Source organism: Heloderma suspectum, chromosome 3 (assembly GCF_057233095.1).
Source record: "Heloderma suspectum isolate Gila_16-S chromosome 3, 16-S_ref, whole genome shotgun sequence".
Taxonomy (NCBI): Eukaryota; Metazoa; Chordata; class Lepidosauria; order Squamata; family Helodermatidae; genus Heloderma; species Heloderma suspectum.
The window spans coordinates 214,786,686-214,807,831 of NC_139460.1; the positions used below are offsets into that span (position 1 = coordinate 214,786,686).

Consider the following 21,146-nt stretch of genomic DNA (forward strand, 5'->3'; position numbering starts at 1 on the left):
TCCATGGTCTGCCAGGCCTTTTGCTGTTGCTGAGCTTGCCAGTTAATTCCTTCTTTTCAGGATGTTCCAAACTGTTGCACTGGCCACTCCCACTGTTTTTGCTGTCTCTCTGATGGGTTTATTTTGTTTCCTCAGCCTAATGATGGCCTCCTTCACTCGCATGGACACCTATTTGGACTTCATGTTGGGAGTTCCAGTGAACAGCCACCAAATGCAAATGTAACTCAGAACCACCTTCAGGCCTTTTATCTGCTTGATTGGTCATGGGGTACCCAGGAAACAGACCATACCTGGCCATGCAGCTGCTTGTCAGCCATTTGTTCCATTACTTATGAGCCACCAACAATGAGTGTGTGTGTATGCCATTGGCTGTACTTCCTGAATGGGTAGTGCCCCACTTTTGTCACACCCCTTGAATTACAGCTGAAAGTCCTGACTTCGCTCTCATCTGGGTGTGCTTCCTTTCAACTTCAGTGTGGTGGTGTTCAGAGGCCAACTGCCAAAACAGTTATCCTTGTTCCAATATTTGTGGCCCTGACTGTTTCTAGCTGTACCCAATCGACCTTCCTCCCAGACTGATCTGACTCCCTAGAAGCAATCGCCCCACCTTGGATTCCTACACTGAGGAAGGGGTTGGACTCGATGATCTTGTAGGCCCCTTCCAACCCTACTCTTCTATGATTCTATGATGCTCCACAAGCTCTTCTCCAATCACACTGCATTACATTCTCACTCAGCCACTCCCCCTTTCTTCCACTTGCCAGACTCTCATTCTTGCCCACACTCTGCCAAACCCCACCTCACACTCACCTGTCAGTCATTCCAGATACATACTAGCCACCCTACATAACATATATACAAACCTTTACTATTCACATATTGTGCATGTGGAATCACCACATTCAGTCTTCCCTTCTCTTTCCAGGCTAAACATAACCAGTTCCTTCAACTTTTCCTTTGTTTTTCATACCCGTGACTGTCTTTGTTGCCCTGCTCTGAACCTATTCCAGTTTGTCTCCATCCTTCTTAAAAGCGCAGCTTCAAGAACTCGAGGTGAGGTTTGTCTGAAGTGGAACTATTACTGAAGGCTTGTCTAAAACCCTTCTTCCTGGCAAGTGAGTTTCCTATGTGCAAGGAGGGTGGGCTTCCCCCCCACACACATGGAGGTGCATCCAGTTACATGAGCCCCCACCTGCAGTTGAAAATAGCGGTGCCGCCAAATTTCGTAATTAGTTGGCTCATGGGTTGAAAGTCATCTCTTTGTAATGCTCACCTTTGTAGGGAGCCTAGATGGATGCATTATGACTTTTCTATTAAGTTTGGAATTGATTGTGAGCTTCGGAGCATGCACAGCAAAGTAGTAGCACGTAGATTCCTTCCCTTAAATTTGCAGTCATCCTACCACCTAGACCCCCCCCCAAAAAAAACTTACTTGAAGCAGTCTTATTAACTGCTTCCCTCAATGCTGTCACTGCCGCAACAGCTTTGGCTCTGAGGAGGAAGAGGGGGGCTCTGCAGGTCTGTCTTCATACTGGCAACTGGCGATGGTGCATAAACATCACATGACATCATCATACAGGCAGGCCACGTGAAAACAGCCAATTAGAAAGGGGCATGACACATTACGTGACTTCAAACTATAGCTCCCAAGATGCACCTTGATATGGCGTATATGCAAAAACTCATATACATGGAACAAGATTTCAAATTAAAGGCGAACCTTTCTCTGAGCTCATGTGGAAGAATTCATTACTTTCCAAATAAATAATGAATTCACTCGGGGTAACTTCACCCATCGCTAGTCTAAAATGGCACTGTCCAGATACATGTTCATCTGCTGTATGTGAGAACTGACCAGGTACGACAGATGGGCCTATCCCATCCCACATAACTCCCTGAAAGGCACTCATGAAATGCAGTTTCTTGACTGACATAAGAACATTTGGTTATAGGGTGGCAAAGAAGTACCATAAATAAATGAATGATGGGCATAAGTCTGGTAGCCTTGGCCTCTTTCCCTTTTAGACAAGTGTCTCATTGCACCAGACACAGAAAGATTTGTCTGACTCATGTTCTTCCTTTTGCAGCAAGAGAGAATTTATTACTTTTTACCTTCCCCAGCCTGTACGTATAGGTTAAATACTAGTTATGAACATGAGTAGAAGAAATCATACTGTTGCATTGTAAGCATGTGCTGGCATGCTTACAGGCCTGAAAAATGAACCTTTCACATCAGTCTGTTGTGCTTTGAGAAGTAATGGGAAACTAAAAATCATCACTCTGGTACTGTATTTAAGAATAACATTTAAAATAGAAATATATTACGTAGAACCCCCCCCCCCCTTTAGGTTAGTAGTCTGGGTACATAACAAATCCTCCTACAACAGTGTCTTCTTTTGCTAAGAAGTGGCCCCCTGGAAGACACTGTCGCTCTACCAAGAGTGTCAGATCTTAGGAGGCTACCAAACTTCCTCCATCAAAGAAAGCTATGTAATAGCCCCTGCAGAGTTTCTTTGACTAGGAGGATGGGGGGGAAATGTACACTCCAGATGGACAAAATGCTCATGGTGCAATAGTTTTCCGCCCAACCCAACATTATTTGCCAACATTGTATTCTGCAGTTGTTTTGACAGAAGCTTATTGTAGTTGTGCCATTCATCTCTAATGGATTTAGTTTGCAATGTAACTTAACCAGGCAAGTTTACAGCGTGCTGTGTGATGGAACCCTGTTTTATTTTCCTTCATGTTGTATCTTTTCTCTTCCCTCCTCATCCCTTTTTCCTTGGGTGTCATGACTTTTTAAATTGTAAAGCTGCAGGCAGGGGCTGTTGCATGTATCTGAGCTGCTCTGGAAACTCTTTTTGGCTGAGAAGTGGGATAAACATACATTAAGGGCTCAATCCTATGGGGATAGGCAGCCACCACTGAACTCAGAGGTGACTGCCTATCCAATGCAGGGCAGGAGAAGCATGGAGGGGATCATTCCCTCCGCACTCCTCCTGCCCTGCATTTTCGGCTAGACAGCTGCTTTCGGCTACCTAGCCGCAGGATGGTGGAGCAGTGGAGGAGGCTGCCAGACAACACATCGGATGTGTCATACCGGCATTTCCGCCCTCCCTGTCCCAGAACACCCCCTGGAACACCCTGTTTTGACTGCTCCACACTCCTCTTGCGAGCGCGGAGCATGGGACTTCTCCACACTGCCTGCAAGGCAGCGCGGAAGGTGGGGAAGGTCATTTCTCCAGGAACTGACCTCAGAGCACAGGCTCCAAGGTTGGCTCCCAGAAAACAAGATATCCTATGGCTGTCTAGGCAGTGACTAGCGGCCATAGGATTGCTCCCTCCATGAATAAGTAGATGTGCAAAATAGCATTTGATGCACTGGAGGTTAAAAACTTGTTGTTATCATTATTATTAAAATATTATTGTAATGTATTTATATGGTGCCATCAATATTCACAGCCCTTTAAAAAGCAGCAAAAAGATGTGTTCTGGCCCTAAGGAGCCTGCAGTCTAAATTGCATCCTTTCAGGAGCTGTTGTGTGAACTGTTTCCTTTGAAATTCTTGAGCGATGGTACAATTTTTTGTTTTATTTTGGTTTTTTGTATACATCTTTGTTCCTGAAGATGACTCAAAACTGTGTGCATGTAGGTATCCTTGGTTCTTGAAAACTATTCTGCCTTTTCAGGTTATGTCTGGTGTTCCTTCTGAAATATTCATTTATTTTCATCAGTCATTTGAACGTCATTATTTTGACATTTGACAATGTTGTGACACCAGGCACCATGATGTAAAAAAAAAAAAAAAAGCTGTGTGGCATCTAACTGGCTGCAGTCTCCCATGTGGTTTGATTTTCTGAAAAACTGAGAGGCTGTCATTTCATCTCAATGTATTTGCTATGTGGTATCAGATTGGCTCTATAGGCCCATTTGATCTTATTTACAGAAAACCCTGCCAACTCAGAAGGAGGAAGAAAAGAAACTCTGAAAAAAAGGGAGTGTCAGACTGTTTCAAAACAAACGTCGATCCTTTCAGCAGCCCAAATGTGACTTGGACTTGAGCCTGATTTTCCTTGTCAGACTGACATAAACTCTTGGCTTAAATTAGAAGTCCATATTCCACTTTGCTCCTAACTCTCCAGTCTAAACAAATCCCCAGACTGCCCCTCTTTTTCATGTTGCTTCCAAGCCATGTCTTTGGCACTTGACAAAGCACTTGTTGTGAGTTGGTCAATATCAATTAGCATCCTTATTAAACGCAAGTATTTGTTAGCAATAGCTTTCTAATTGCCCTTGCAAATGCTGCAGTGCACTGTGCAAATGGCAGCATGATGCAGGCATTGCTTTCACGTTGTAAATTGAACCTGGGTGATTGTTAAGGGTGAGGAAGAATAGTGACAGATTTATTAGGTGAGAGATGCATTTATTCTAACATTTTAGTGTGGTTTTCTACTGTTGGGGAAGTTTAAAAGGCATCATTGAGCCTTTTGGCGTCAAGGTTTGCATGATGAGTTAAACTCAGCGGTGATGTATAGCACAGAGCTTAAAGAAGAAACTGTGACTTGAAGGCCCTAGCAAAGTCCAGATTAATTATAGACCACATGGGCTCTTCCAAAGGCCCCATTTCTCTCTCATTTTAGGCTCCCTCATGAAAAGGTGTGAAGAGATGAATGTGCTCCCCCTTCTCAAAAGACACCAGAAATACAGAAAGAGGGCACACAACTCACTGAGCTATCCTCTTCTCTTGTTACTACCAAGCCAACCATCAGGGAGGTGCCAAATTTTGGGGGATGGGATATAGGAGAAATTCATTTCAGTTCATTTTTGACCAGAATTTACCCAGTTTGCACCTGCCAGAACCGAATGCAGGCCTGAATTTAATCTGTGGTCAATGCCTGTACATTTCAGAGCTTGTGATGTAATTTGTGAACAGCCACAACCACAACAAAAGCATTTGAAAAATGCACCCAAACATGCTTTAATTGATGGGAGAAAAATGCATTCATTTCAAAAATGTGCACAATTGTTGTGTACATTTGGGAAAATGTGCATGAAAATATGCAAGAGCTTTGAGGTGGAATTTGGAAAAACTCAGTGAGCTCAAGTTTTGCTGATTCACACACCCTTGCCTGGGGATATAATTAGGGATGGCAGAGAAATCCTCCATGGACTCCAATGAGGCTGTATTCCAAAGAATCTGACCTTCGGAATCCGTGGTGGAGCAGCTCCACTTACCTCCGGCTCCAGAGGATTTCATGTGGAGCAGCTCCCTGGCTCCCTAGACCAGGCAATACGCTAGTGGTGGCTGCCATTAGCCTATTGCTGGGAGAAATACAGACGTAAATAGCATATTGGATGCTAGTTGTGGCCGTAAAGCCCTGACTTTGACCTAACTGCAGCCGTTTAGGGCTGTATTTAGGTCAAAAACAGTGCTTTACATCTGCAAGTGATGTGAAATACACCATTTGCATCTGTATTTCTCCCAGCCATAAGCTAATGGCAGCCGCCATTACCATATTGCCTGGTCTAGGGAGCAGTGCTGGGGGGTGGCTGCGCCGAGGCCCCTCTTCCCTGCACCGGCCTTTGCCAGCCGGCGCACGAAAGACGGACAATGACAGCCAGTAGTAGGGTAATGGCAGTTGCCATTACCGTATCACCTGGTATAGGGAGCCAGAGTGCTGCTCCGCGAAATCCTCTGGACACGGAGCCACTCCGGAGGATTTTGAGGGGCCGTGAGCAGCATGAATGGCCCCTCTGCAAACCCCCCCAGACTGGAAAGTGAGGGGTTTATACAACACTAGATATAATTAAAAGCAGCAGTTTGTCTCTTGACTTTATTATTATATTTTGCCACCATGTATGGGTAGGTTGCTATTTAGTTCAGAATTATGCATGGTGTGGAAAAAGTGGATAAGGAGACATTTTTCTCCCTCTCTCATAATACTAGAACCTGGGGTCATCCCATAAAGCTGATTGGTGGAAGATTCAAGACAGATAAAAGGATAGTTAAACTGGTCACCGCACCTCAAAAAGGATTTTGTCGAGCTGGACAAAGTGCAGAAAAGGGCAACTAAAATGATCAAGAGGCTGGAGCATCTCCCCTATGAGGGAAGGTTACAACAGCCGGGATTGTTTAGCTTGGAAAAAAGGAGGGTGAGGGGAGACATGACAGAGGTGTACAAAATTATTCATGGGGTGGAGAACGTGGATAGAGAGACATTTTTTTCTCCCTCTCTCATAATACTAGAACCCGGGGTCATCCCATGAAGCTGATAGGTGGGAGATTCAGGTCAGACAAAAGGAAGGACTTCTTCACGCAGTGCATAGTTGAACTACCACAAGACATAGTGATGACCACCAACTGGGATGGTTTTAAAAGGGGGTGAGACAAATTCCTGGAGGAGAAGGCTATCAATGGCTACTAGTCCTGATGGCTGTGTGCTGCCTCCCATATCAGAGGCAGTATGCCTATGTAAACCAGTTGCTGGGGAACATGGGCAGGAGGGTGCTATTGCACTCATGTCCTGCTTGTGGGTTTCCCCCAGGAAGCTGGTTGGCCACTATGTGAACAGAATGCTGGACTAGATGGACCCTGGGTCCGAACCAACCTCTTCTTTTGTTCTTATGTTCTTTTTCTGCCTCAAGGGTGTCAAAATGCCTTGGGTTGCCTCTGTCTCCTGGTTATGGTTTGTCTCATGTATGAAGCAATATGTGATGCCTTGGCTGTCATACGTCCATAAATATGCATCTTCATATTTGTGTACTGCTTTGAAGTATTATCAGCATTTCCCCTTTTGATAACAGCTCCTTCTGGAATGGATGTGAGATCAGTTAATCTCTTATTAGTCAGGTGAGGCAATCAATGCCTGCACCTTCCCTCACCCCTTCTACTTACATTCTAATGACTCTATAATGTCAGGGACTCTGCTCCCAATGAGTGTGGTCAATGAGCTGCTTCATTCTGATGAGTTCAGTCCATGTGTTGTGTTATTCCTAGCAAATATATTTCAGTAGACCCACTTTTCTCTCTCACACAGCATCAGGCAAAGACCTGCTGATTTGGGTTGTTGAAACACTGGCCAGCTTAACCGGCCAGAGCTCATGCCCGGCCCTACTATTAGGCAGGGTGAGGTAGCCATCTCAGGCAGCAGGTGCTGGTGGGCAACAACAGAAGCCCCACCCTGGGCTGTTCCTCCTGAGCCTCCTCTGTTAGAGGACAGAGGTGTGTATGCACACCGCCTCTCCTGGGCCTCCTAAAAGCAGACCGTTGCCTCGGGAGCAATGGAGGATACTGTCCTGTCACCAGTATGGAAGTAAGATGCAGCTGTCAGTCCAACTGGCTTCTGTACACAGAATGGAGAGAAGGTGGAATCGTCCTTTTCTTCAGATAGCAAATTGGACCGGCTCTACTGTAGCTTTTAAATGCCACCCATCTCAGTTAGCATGACCACTTGTGAATCACCCCTGAAAGAGGAAATGCATCACCAAAAAAAGAGGAGACAAGAGAACACTGATTTGTATGAAATTTGCTTATGCTAATTTATATGTATAGATGCAAATTTAGAAACCATTATAAGTTTAATAGAAATACAGTACATCTCGTCATAGTGTGGAAGACTGTGACCAGGTGACCTATGTGCCTGCCTGTGCTAATTGTTGACGGGCAACAATTCTTATGGTTCTGTATCTTTAAACTGGACTTGGACTGGACAACCCTAGAGGACAGTCATCTGATAGCCTTTCAAACAGAGGACTGTCCTCTGAAAAAAAAACGACACATGGCCACCCCAGTGAAATCCTATCAGTGTCTTGTCCCCAATGAAATACCCTCACCAAATCAAATTCTAACACACCTACCAGCTTTGGTGGGGCAGGGGTCTTAGGCTTCCATAGGTAGACACATACAACTGCATAACTAATTAACCCAGAGATCAACAAATGGTGGCTACTAGGCAAAATTCCAAGTATGGTTGTATGGTTTCATCTGGATCAGTCCCTCCCGCCCCCAACTACATAGGCAAAAGAGGATTATGAACAAGCAGCATCTAAGGCAATATGACTTGGCCGCAGGCTGCTGGTAGAGCATCATAAGACCTCTGACTACTCCATTCCTCCACTCCTTTCTTGCTGGTCCTGGCAGCAAAAATTAGTTGCTGACCTCACACACTATTTTTAAAGCAGCAAACACATTTCTGAAGGTTCCCAGGATCTGAGCTTCCCCCAGATATGTTACATCTTGGATATACAGAATGGTGTGGGACTCCTTTGCCTTCAAACACCACACAGAGAAGGAAGCACTTCAACTAGTGCAGCTTTTCATAATCAATCAATCAATCAATCAATCAATTAATTAATTGAATAAATGAACAAAATTAAAGACACAGCCCCAGTGAAGAAGATGGGGCATCCATAAATCATCTTTCTGAGCTTAATGAAGCCTCTGCCGATACACAGGGTTAAGCGTAAATGAGAGTTAATCAATAGAGTAAGTTAATTAAAGGTATCTGTATTTTGTAAATGCCTATATGGATGTGGTGGCTGGGGAAGGGAGAGAGGTTAATGTGTCTTTTACAGAAAGACTCCATGAAACAGAGTTGAGACACTGATATGTTGCAGACGGCGTGGCTGGTGTGGAGTAATGAACCCTCTGCTGTTCCCAGCACACGGTTAGTTGACTTGACAGAGCATGTGACAACAGCTACAGCTGCCTTTTTCTCCTTTTTCAAAGGAGACTTAAAGGGCAACGTCAGCTAAGAGGTGGCACCCTGAGTGGTGCTACAAGCATACCCAACGGGACTCTGATTTAACTCTAATGTTGGAGTTACCTCTGGCCCTTGCCTATCAATGGCGTGTATATCTCATTCTCATTGTGTTCTGTGGTGTACCAGCAAGGATAAGCTTACTATGGAACATCAGGCAACATAAGGAGTAGCAGCTGATAAATTTAGGACTCGGTGGGGCTGCAGTAGTGTTGTACATGGGTCGTACACGTGTCCTCTATTAGTCATACACATAGTACATGCCCCTTCAGGACACCTGTGCATTTTTCCACTTCTGCATGTGTATACTTTTGGACACACTATCCTCCCCTCAGTGAATAATCACAGACATTCTTATCCCACTTCAGTGGTACGGCCATCAAATTCTATGCTCTGTTAGCCTATGTAAGGTTCACAGCTACTGGATGAAGTTTAGGCCAGGGGCTAAAAGAGGATGGAGGTATGGAGCTACCCATAGGAAGTGAGGTCTTGCCATGTGATTCCTGCTGCAAATGCTCCTTCCCTTGCCTGGTTCATGTCTGAGAGGAAGACAACATAATGGGTTAGTAGAATATCTGTTCTCTTTCATCGCCTTCCCTTCCCTGTTGGAACTTGAAAGATGGACAACACAGCAAAGGGGAAAGCTAGGGTGGCCACCTTTGTTCAGTCGTTCAGTCGTGTCCGACTCTTCGTGACGCCATGGACCATAGCACGCCAGGCCTTCCTGTCCTGCGCTCTCTCCCGGAGCGTGCTCAAGTTCATAGGTGGCCACCTATGCATCACCAAAAAAGAGGAAATGTGTCGCCAAAAAAAGAGGACAAAAGGGGACACCAATCTGCATAATATTTGCATAGGCAAATGTACATGCATAGGTACAGATGTAGAAATAATAACTGTAATTTAAATAGAAATACAATACATCTCCCCATAATGGAGAAGACTGACCAGGTGACAAGTGTGCCCGCTCATTCTCCTGTCCGGGTGCCAACTATGGATGGACAAATTCAAGGCCTGTGCTGCTCTCTCTCCTCATGTTTCTTTGACTGAACAGCCCATGAAATAGAGGACACCATCAAGCAGAGACCTTTATTTTATTTATTTATTATTGTATTTATACCTGTCCTCTTCCAGCTCTCCCAAACAAAGAACTGTCCTTTGTAAAATAGGACACCTGGCCACCTTAATTTGCATAGTTAACACAACACTCTTTAAATGCATGTTTTGGTCTGTTGTCCATAATGGAGGACCTCTTGGTCTGTCAGGCCCATAATGGAGGACCTCCCATAACTGTCCAGATTATAAATCCTGGAAGATCAATGAGTCAAAAAGAGCTGGTGTAGCATAGTTACTAAGAGACTGTGATACAAATCAGAAAATCGCCAGTTCAAATCTCCTTTGGACATGAGCTCCTCAGCTTGCCTTTGGCAAGCTGTTCAATACAATACAATACAATACAATACAATACAATACATCTGGGATAATTTCAGACTTACATTACAGCAGTGCTTCTGAAAGATTTTGAATTGGAACCGATCATTAAACGTACTCACTTTTTCAGGACCCACCTGTAGACCAACTTCACCTGTCACTTGACTTTCCCCCTCTATAACTGTAAGAAAATGCAAGAATGTCCGATGGGTAGTTAATGCTAAACAAGCTTATGTTTTAGTTCTCTCCCTCTCCCCCCCTCTCTCGATGTATATATATAGGCAGTATGTATTTGAACAGAATTTGAACAATTCTCTCTCTCTCTCTCTCTCTCTCTCTCTCATCAGCCTTCCCCAAGCTGGCACACTCCAGATATGTTGGACTACAACTCCCATCTTCCTCAGCATTGCAGTCCAACATATTTGGAGCTAGGGATGTCCAGATTTTGTGAAATCTGTCCCGTGTGTGTTTCATGGATTGTGTGGTGTTATTTGTCCTAGCGTCCATTCACAGATGGATTTGAATTTTTGCTGTTGTTGTTATGCAGAAAAATACACAAATAATTGAGTAAGAGGGTTTGCAACACTTTACATAATTTCCATAAATACATTTTAACATTTAGCGTATTGTTCCCCATTCCATTCAACTTTTCCCTGCGTATATTTACCAGTCTCAGCAGAAACTTGCATATTTTCCTATGAATAAATTTGCATACAATTCGGGAAAGTGAAACGAAAGATCAGAAAGTCCACGGACTCTGCACGGCCTGAAGAGGTCAGTCCACAGCAGATTCCACAGGCTGTATTCTTAGAAATCCGAACTCATTTTAGACTGTCTCAGATTTCTCCAGCATCCCGATCTGGAGGGCAGCAATTGGGGAAGGCTGATATGGAAGGAGGGAGAGAGGGAGCCTGCCTCTTAAAGGAGTTGCACAATGATAACGGTGTGTTGTTGGCCTAGTGACAGAAAAAACCAGGGGTGTATGAAACCCACTCACCTGCATCTGTGGGGGGCCCGCTGGGGGGGGAGGCAATCCTTTCCTCCCCCCCGGAATCCTCCCTGGCTGGCGCCACTCCGCAGCGGCTCTGCAGAGCCACCAGCCGGGCCCATCCACAGCCGGACCTCCATCTGCTGCCGGGCTGCTGCGGCCGCAAATGGCGTCCTGCATAGGGGACGCCATTTGCATCCCCCCTGTAGCCATGATAGGCTATGTAAATACTTACGTAGACTATCACGGCTAAAGCAGGGACGCAAATGGTGTAGCGGATGCTATTTGTGTCCCTGCTCTTTGCCGTGATAGGCTACGTAAATATTTACGTAGCCTATCATGGCTAAAGGAGGGATGCAAATGGCATCCCCTATGCAGGACGCCATTCGTGGCTGCACACCGGAGCAGGAGACTGCAGCAGCCAGATCCGGACCTGCCAGAGGCAGGTAGGATCTGGTCTGAGGGGACTTCGCAGGGTGGTGGAGGGAGCAGTCTGTTGCGCCAGAGACTCTGGGGAGGCGGATTCTAAAGAATCCAGCCTCACTGGAGTCCGTGGCAGAATTCTCTGCCATCTCTAGAAAAAACACCCCTGGAAATGGGAGAAAAAAAGCCCCACATTGTGTAACTCTGGATAACATTGGGAACCACCAGCATATCTGAGAAGCACTGTCTTACATCCGTGTTGTAAGGATTACAACTTACATGTAAACATAATTCATCTAAACACTTGATAGCACTATACAGATGTTGTTGTTGTTATTATAATTATAAATAGGCACCTATCTGCGGTATTTGGTTGTGTGTGTGAAAACGTAGTAAAAATGAACATGTTAAAAGTTCATTAATCAGACTTCAGTATTCTTACTAAGAAAGAATGACATTTCCTATAGCGAAAATGACTATGTTCAGGTCAAGTCCTTAAAATGGGCTCAAACAAAAAGGTATTGTTTGAGCCAGCCTTAAAGGCCGGACTTCAACATGTTCATTTTCAATGCAGCAAATGTCAGTCCGTTTTCTGTTTTGTACCCGTACAAAGGGATGCGTCTTGAATTATTCATTGCTCACATTAATTCTACTCCATCTCAAGTCAAATGTAACTTGTGGGGGAAATTATCTAAACATTTGTCCATGCCTTTATGAAAACATTAAAATGAAATCTTGTAGTCGGGAGGGAATGACAGGGTCGTGAAGTAATCATGTTACCATTTACCGATACAGAATTCTCTTCTCATAGATTAATTAATGGTGCAATCCTATGCATGTTGATTTGAAACTAAGTCCCACTGAGTTCAGCGGAGCTTACTCCCAAGTAAGGGGCTATACGATTTTAGCCAAAGAGGAGTAGGGGTTGGTTGCGTTAGTACTGATTTCACTCAAATTAGTAAAGGCAAAACAATAGAATACTGTCTTTTCTGTTTCTTTTTTTAGTCAGCAGCAGTGTGACATGAGAGAAAACTGTCATGAAATTACTCCTGCTCAGGGCTGGTGCCAAGGACAGGTATGTCTGGGCATCTACCGAGGGACCAGGGACCAGCAAGGGCCCACTGACAAGAGCCCCCTAAAGTTACTTCTCCTCTTCACTGTTGCAACTGGCTTGTTCACCTGCCTTTCACTCTGGCCCAAACAATGCTGGCGGTGAGAAGCAGGAGCTGAGTTGCTCACTGGCTTGGGTATTAATGAGGCTTTTCATAGCAGCTATTGGCAATGGTGGTGAGAAGGCAGACTCACTCAGGGAGGGGGCCCACTGAGGGTATCTTGCCCAGAGGCCCTCAAAACCTGGAGGTGGCACTCCTCCTGCTACTTCGTAAGGATCGTGTCCACTACATGGGCACTGGGTCACAACACCCATCTGCAATGAGAATGGATGTGATGTGGTGCACAAGTAGGCTGACCATACGTACCGTTTTAAATGGGAAAGTACCGTTTTTTCCCATATTTCCCGACCGTCCCGTCGTTTTAATATAAATGTCAATACATTTGCATAATATAAATGTCAATACACTTGCATAATATAAATGTCAATTTGCATAATATAAATGTCAATACATTTGCAGTACATTCCGCAAAACAAAACAAAATGCATTCGACAGCATGCGCACATTTGAAAAAATGCACAAAGGAAAAGGTGCGCCTTTCTAAAATGCACACAAACACACTTTAGTCAATGGGTCACGCATACAAAAATGCTCACAATTGAGAAATGCACACATTTAGAGAAATGCGCACATCTGTATGAATTTCTGCAGGGGAGGTGGGGGGGAATGTTCACATGGAAACAGGACAGAATGAGCTTGGCAGTGAGAAAATGACAAACTCGACAGGACTGAGCTTGACAGACTTGCCGATTCCTAGGCCTCTACACATGCTTATTTGTTTAGTAATGGCAAGATTTTTAAAAAAGTATTTGTCTCACTTGGTATATTTCCAAACATTTCCAAAAGGTAGGCTGACCATATGTATCGTTTTAAACGAGACAGTACCGTTTTTTCATATTTCCTGACCATCCCGTCATTTTAATATAAATGTCAATTTTGTCCCGTTTTTAATTTTTTGTAAAAAACTGAACGCGTTTATCATAAGGCTCTATGCTAATCAATGCGTGCAGTAAAACTACTAGTGTGACGAAAAAGGAAGTCCCATTTCCTTTGTCCAACCAGGGCCAGGCTTCTTGAGCTGGCGACGATCAGGCACCGCCCCCTTGCTTTGCAGTGGCAGGGAATTCAAGGGGTGGCCGCTGAGCCCCATTCAGCATGTGGGAGCCAGGAGGGTGAGTCTCACTGTTATTTCTACCATCATTCCGCCCATAGAGATTCTTTCTTGAATAAAACTTTTGTTATCGTCTTACTTTTTCATGAATACAGAGTATTACATAACCCCGGACGTCCCGCTTTTGTCATCCCAATGTCCTGTTTTTGTCTCAAGGAAATATGGTTAGCCTATGCAGAAGTCTATGTGAACATATTCAAAGGTCAGATGTGCACGGTAGTGTGTGTGTGTGTGTAGGCGCGCGCGCGTGCGAGCATGAGTGCATGCATGCGTGTATTTGAAAAATTCTGTCCTGCCATTTAGCCAAAGTACAGCAGCTACCAATATAAGAACCTATGAAGAGCCCTGCTGGATCAGACCAAAGACCCATCTAGTCCAGCATTCTGTCCCCACAGTGGCCAACCAGATGTCCCACTGGGAAGCTCACAAGCAGGACATGACTGCAGCAGCAGCATCCTGTTCATGTTCCCCAGCAACTGGTATTCAGATGGTTAAAAGATGTCCTCAGTAAAACAGATCTATTGGAAGTCAAACTGAATAAAAAATAGCAAGTCAAGCAGCCCCTATATCAGCTTAGGCTGATACCAGCTATGCCCTTATCTGGACAGAGGCAGCCTAGCTACAGTTATCCATGCTCTGATAACTTCTCGTCTGGATTACTGCAATGCGTTATACGTGGGGCTGCCTTTGAAAACGGTCCAGAAACTTCAGCCATCCAAAATAGGGCAGCAAGACTGTTAACACTGGCCAATGAGATCACATTACGCCGATACTTTTCCAGCTTCACTGCCTGCCAGTCCATTTCCGGGCCCGATTCAAAGTGCTGGTATTAACATTCAAAGCCCTTAATGGCTTTGGGCCAGGTTATCTGAAGGATCACCTCTTCACATATATGCCTGCCTGGACCTTAAGATCATCCTTGGGGGTCCTTCCTGGGAGCTCCCACCAAAGGAAGTGAGGCGGGTGGCTACCAGGAAGAGGGCCTTTTCTGTTGTGGCACCCTGGCTGTGGAATGAGCTTCCCAGAGAGGTTTCCCTGGTGCCTACATCGTACTCTTTCCGGCGCCAGGTGAAGACTTTTTTATTGTCCCAGTATTTTAGCATTTTAGCTTCCTAAACTTTTAGCTCTGGTGTTTTCAATATGTATTTTAAATCTCCGCATTGCTGCTAGGTTTTATTCTGGTTGTCCTGTTATTTTGTGGTTTTAAGCTTTCATATTTTATATTGTTTTATGTTGCGCTTTGTGGTTTTAGTTTTTCTGAACCACCCAGAGAGCTTCGGCTATTGGGCGGTATAGAAAAAAATGAATGAATAAATAAAATTATTCAGACAGACAAATGAACAGCCACCCTCCAAAGAGATCGTAACCATTTTTATGAGAATGCCAAGAGAGCTAAGGCAAGAAGTCCTCTTTATACGGTGATTATGTGTCCTACTTTACAGAGGACCGTCCTCTATTGGAATGGCTGCCCAGTCCAACTCTAGTTTAAAGATAAAGAACCCGAAGTTGGGAGGGCAGGCAGGGCCTTGAAGTAGCCTATCGCCAGTATGTACCTGGACAGAAGACTGAGCAGGCACACAGGTCACCGGATCACTGCCTCCCCCACTATGGTGAGATGTACTGTATTTCTATTTAAATTATAATAATTAGCTCTACATGTTTATTTATACCTATAAATAGCGTATTCTCATTTTATGTAAAAATATGCCATCTTTTGTCCTCTTTTTCTCCTTTAGGAGAAGGAGGGGCCCATCACGAAGAAGGCTCTGTTCAGCTAATTTGGGAGACCATGATTAGGTATGTACAAATGTACTGAGCAAATGCCACAAACAAGGGATCCCATTTTTAGAAAAGATGTTATGGCACCATGCTTTCCTTGCTATCTCATACATGGAAACCCGTCAAGCTTCTGAACGCATTCCAGTCAAATGCAGATGCATATTTCATTCCGGCTATGATTCAGCTTTTTAACTTATATATCCAAACTGCTCAATAGTTAGCTTCTCCTCAGGCTATTTTATTGTAATAGTTCCACACCCTAATCCATAATATGCTAAGGTCAGTAGTCAGTGAGTTCCCATTTCCCCTTAACTAGTGATCTTGTTGCATTGCTATGAGAATTCTTCCCTTTTTGTTGCCTGCATTTTAGCTTTATGTCAAAGTACAAATGTATGTTGTTTTCTTAAAGGCCCCATTCCTCATCAACTGTTTCACCTTGGATGGCAATGACATTAGATTAGATGGCATTGCCAACTCTGGTATATGCCAATAATATACCCTTGAAGACGGTTCGGAAGCTGCAGCTGGTACAGAATGCGGCGGCTCGCCTGATTAAAGGCAGCCGCCGGCGAGATCACATCACTCCAGTGCTGAAGGAGTTGCACTGGTTACCAGTTGTTTTCCGGGCCAAATTCAAGGTGTTGGTTTTGACCTTTAAAACCCTATATGGTTCCGGCCCAGCCTATCTTAAGGAGCGCCTCCAGCAGCACCAGACAGGCCGCTTAACAAGATCAGCCTCGGATGGCCTTCTCTCTGTCCCATCAGCCAGGACAGCTAGACTGGTGGGGACGAGGGAGAGGGCCTTCTCTGTGGTGGCCCCCACTCTGTGGAACTCCCTCCCTAGGGAACTCCGTCATGCCCCCTCTTTAATGAGCTTCCGTCGTGCATTAAAAACATGGTTGTTCAGGCAGGCATTTGGGGTGGGTTAGGGTATTTAAAAAAAAAAAATATGGTAAAATTTTATTGTTTTAAATTGTTTTATGGTGGGTTGTACATCGCCCAGAGTGGCTGGGTGACCAGTCAGATGGGCGATTAATAAATTTAATAAATAAATAAATAAACATCCCACAATTTGTGCCAGGGCACACTTGATGTCAGAAGTCTGTATTTTGGCCATGCAGAAATTGTGTGGATGGGCATTTCTTGATTTGTTGTTGTATTGTTACCGATTGTGATTTATTCTGTGGCTTTACATTGCTGTAAGCTGCCCTGCACACTGTGATTACAGTGAAAAGGTGGGAGATACATTTCCTTAAATAAAAATAAATAAGGGCCATTTCATGGTAGACTGCTTGCTCCCACCTGTAGGTCTTGTGAGTGATCCAGTTGAGAGTAGCTCCTGCAGCATTGACTCCCACAATCAATAATTAAAAATGCATTTGAGGAAATAATGAAACTTGCAGCAAATGTGACCCATAGGCTGCCATTTCACAAGTTCCATTCTGAGACAGGAAGAATCATCAATATTCTTTAAAAAGTACATAAATCAATGAATCATCAATACAAATAAAACCCCATACCGTGTGCATCAGCACGCACCACAGAGGGGAAAGGGACAGTGTTCCTGTCCCTACTGTGTTTCAGACCCTATCCCAGGGGTGATGAACCTCAGGCCTGCTGGGGTCCCAATCCAGCTCTCTGTGGTTCCCTAGATGGCCATGTCCCCTTTCCCTGGCCCCATACCATTTCCCCTGGCCACCACTTGTTCAGTAGTTTCCGAGCTTTTGTGCAGATCTTTCCCCATTCTAAAAGGTTGAAATGCCTCTCCTAAGGCTATAATATCCTGGCATTTTGGCCCCACCCTCTCTTGCATTTGGCCCCACCCACCACTGGAATGCGGCCTCAGAGAGTGTCTCTGAAAATGAATTTGGTCCTTGGGTTGAAAGAGCTTCAACACCCCTGCCCTATGCAATTATTCATTCGGAACACCTGTATATGGGTGGCTAACTCACTAGTCCTACAATTTGATCAACAGTCAAGGCCGCTGCCCTATGCACGTTTGACAGGATGAAATCTCACTGAAGACAGAGGGACTTATTTCCAAACAAACATGCAGTTTGCAGCTGCATATGGGCTTAGGTACTGGGCATGCATACGAAAAATACACGACCCTTTGCTTCTTGAAAAGGGGTGTATGTGTCCAGTATTTGTTACTGTAGTTACTGTAAGGTAAGAATAAGTAACCATAACAAATACTCTTCAAATTTACTGCTTTCTTGCAATTTAATCTTGTATATCTAATAAGAGCAGGCCTTTGAATCTTGCTGTGAATCTCACTTCCTTCCCACTGAAATCTCTTTTACTTTATCGCAATCCAAAATGGTACTTTTGACCAGATTATCTTCCAGAAAATCTTTCCGAATTTCAGCTGCCATTAGTAAGGGGTGACCCTGCCTTATTTATTCTGCTCCTTCCATACATTCTTCTTCTTCTCTGTAGAATGTTATATAATCTGGCCTTACAATATGGGCAAAACAATATAGAAAGTTGCCTTACAGACCTGCTTATAGGTCCTTCAAATAAGTGGTTCAATATAATGTCCTTTTCTGTCACTTGGAATACATTTCTGCTTGCATGAGATGACCTATTAACCTGCTTGTATCTCTATTTCACTTAATAGCCACTTAATCGGGTCTGTGCTAACCTGTATAAGAGTACTTTTTTGAAAGAAAGAGGGGTCATTTTTTTTGGTGTTCCTTTGTTTTTGATCTTGAAAATATGCAGCACAAGTTGTTCTTGCTGGGTTATTCTTGCTGTTTGGTGCAGAAGAGCATTTCAGTGAAAGAGTGCATTCCTGTTTTGTGTTCAGGCAGCAAAGCCTAATTATATTAATATTTCCGTGTTTTTAATGAGTCCACCTGTTGGTATGTCATGGGAGGGAAAGTGTGTGTGTACACAGGAGAGACCAAGAAAACAGTCAGTTCTTTCAGGCTGCAATCCGAGGTCCACTTACCTGGGAGTAAGCCCTATTGAATTTAATGGGACTTACTTCTGAGTAGACATGTATGTTGTTTATTATATTTTTAAAGCCACCCATTAACAAATGTTCTCTGGGTGGATTATGAACAGTTAAAAGAATAAAATAAAATACAGTGCTTAGAGTTGCACAGTCAACATTACCACTCTTCTGATTAAGGGCTTTTCAAGAAAATTGGGTTGTTTTTGATTTGGGGCATATCTGTATCACAGACTTAAATTATTTAAGTCATTCCCTCTCCTCAGGGATCTGTCATTCAGCTAGGGAGGCTAGGCATCAGTGCGGTATCAGAGCACAGTCTTGTCCAGTTTTCTTGGATGAGTTTTAGTTGGTACAGCTTGAAAAGGTGGGCAAGGTGCTTGGACAGATTTGTGCAACCACTTCCATACAGGATCCTTGCCCCTCTTGGCTTATAAAAAACAGCAGGGAGGGAACAGCCGGCTGGGCCAGGGAAATTATTAATGCCTCCTTGCAAGAGGAAGTGGTCCTGGCCAGCCTGAAAGAGGTTGCAGTGAGACCACCCCTGAAGAAATCCTCTCTGGACCCGGAAGATATTAACAACTTTAGGCTAGTGGCAAATGTCCCTTTCCTGGGCAAGCTCCTTGAGCAGGTTGTGGCCAACCAGCTCTAAGCACTCTTGGATGAGACTGATTATCTGAATCCATTTTAGTCAGGGCTCAGGCCAGGTTTTGGGATGGAAACAGCCTTAGTCGCCCTGTATGATGACCTATGTTAGGAGAGAGAAAGGGGGAGTGTGATCCTGTTGATACTGCTGGATCTCTTGGTGACTTTTGACACCATCAACCATGGTAACTTTCTGGGATGACTGACTGTCTGAGCTGGGAGTGGGGGGTGTATTCCATTACAGTGGTTCCACTCCTACTTGGATGGTCAGCTCCAAAAGGTGGTGCTTGGGGAATATTGCTCAGTCCCATGGATTCTCTAGCATGGGGTTGGTTTTGTCCCCCATGCTATTCAACTTCTATATTAAACCACTGAGTGGGGTCATCCAGAATTTTGGAGTGTGTTTCCATCAATATGCTGATGACACACAGGTCTGCTTCTCCTTTTCGTCCTCATCAGGTGAAGCTGTGGATGTGCTAAATCAGTGCCTGACTGAGACAATGGACTGGATGAGAGCTAACAAACTGAAGCTCAATCCAGTCAAGATGGAGATGCTGTTAGTGGGTGGTTCTTCTGACTGGATGAAGGGTGCTCAACCTGTTCTGGATGAGGCTGCACTCCCCTTGAAGGAGCAGAGTCATAGCTTGGGGGTTCTCCTGAGGCCAGCTCTGTTACTTGAGGCTCAGGTAGCCTCAGTGGCACGGAGTGCCTTTTAGCAGCTTCGGTTAGTGGCCCAGCTATGCCTGTATCTGGACAGGGATAACCTGGCTTCAGTAATCTTCTATGCTCTGGTAACCTCCAAGTTAGATTATTGCAATGCAGGCTACATGGGGCTGCCCTTGAAGACTGTTCAGAAGCTGCAGCTTGTGCAAAATGCAGCAGCCAGATTAATATCAGGGACCAGAAGGTCTGAGCATATAATACCAGTTCTGGTCTTCTTGCATGTTTCTGGCCCCGAGTCAAGGTGCTGGCTTTAACCTAAAAAACCTTACATGGCTCAGGACCGCAATACCTAATGGAGCGGCTCTCCTGTCCTGAACCTACCTGGATAAACTTCTGAGGCCTTCCTCTAAGTGGCACCTCCAAGGGAGACTCAGAAGATGGCAGCAAGAGAAAGGGCCATTTCAGAAATGGCCCCCCAATTATGGAATGATCTCCCCACTGAGGCCCACCTGGTGCCAACACTGTCATTTTTTTGGCACCAGGTTAAGACTGTCCTCTATTCCCAGTCATTTAATGGCATATGATAGGGCATCTGTGTCTGCTGTCTTAACAAGTCTAGTATTTTATTGAAATTGTTCTTATCTGTTTAAATTGTTTTAAATTTTGTATATTGAAATTCTATGCTAGATTTTTTAAAATCTTGTGAATTGTTATGAACTGTTCAGAGAGCTTTGGCTATTGGGCAGCATAGAAATCAATCAATCAGTAAAATTGATGATGATGATGATGATTGAGACTGCCCACTCCTCAATGAATGTCAGTTCCCAAAATTCTTTGTAGAAAGTCATAAGACACACTGGTATAAAACAGATCTAAATTTTAAGCATGGCAAAAGCTCTGTCACTGGGTGGAGAGCTGGCAGCCCTCCAGATGTTTTGGCCTACAATTCTCGTCATCCCTCACTGTTGGCTATGTTGATGGGAGTTGTAGGCTAAAACCTTTGGAGAGCCACAAGTCATCCACTACTGGTGTAGGGGATCCTGATGTCTTCACTCAAGGAACTTCTTCAGTATTAGTAAAACTACATTTTCCCAGTACTAAGGTAATTCTGTTACTGGGGAAATGTAGTTTCTTCACATATTCATCCCCCCACCCTGCCCTG

The 21,146-nt window shown here is 44.4% G+C and overlaps 1 protein-coding gene across 6 annotated transcripts in view; it reads left to right on the top strand.

The window, feature by feature from the left end:
- LOC146350733 (uncharacterized) overlaps positions 1-21,146 on the top strand; it is a 134,416-nt gene that overhangs the window by 49,682 nt on the left and 63,588 nt on the right. For 4 of the 6 annotated variants that reach the window (XR_014788876.1, XM_084841898.1, XM_084841900.1 and 1 more), the window contains exon 3: positions 15,678-15,738. Coding sequence is in view for 3 of the 6 variants with exons in the window: in XM_084841898.1 (XP_084698024.1) it covers positions 15,678-15,738 (61 nt within the window). In the remaining 3 variants the exon portion in view is untranslated. Of the gene's footprint in view, positions 1-15,383; positions 15,552-15,677; positions 15,739-21,146 lie in introns of all 6 variants that reach the window. The other 2 variants (XR_014788877.1, XR_014788875.1) reach the window with 1 other exon arrangement.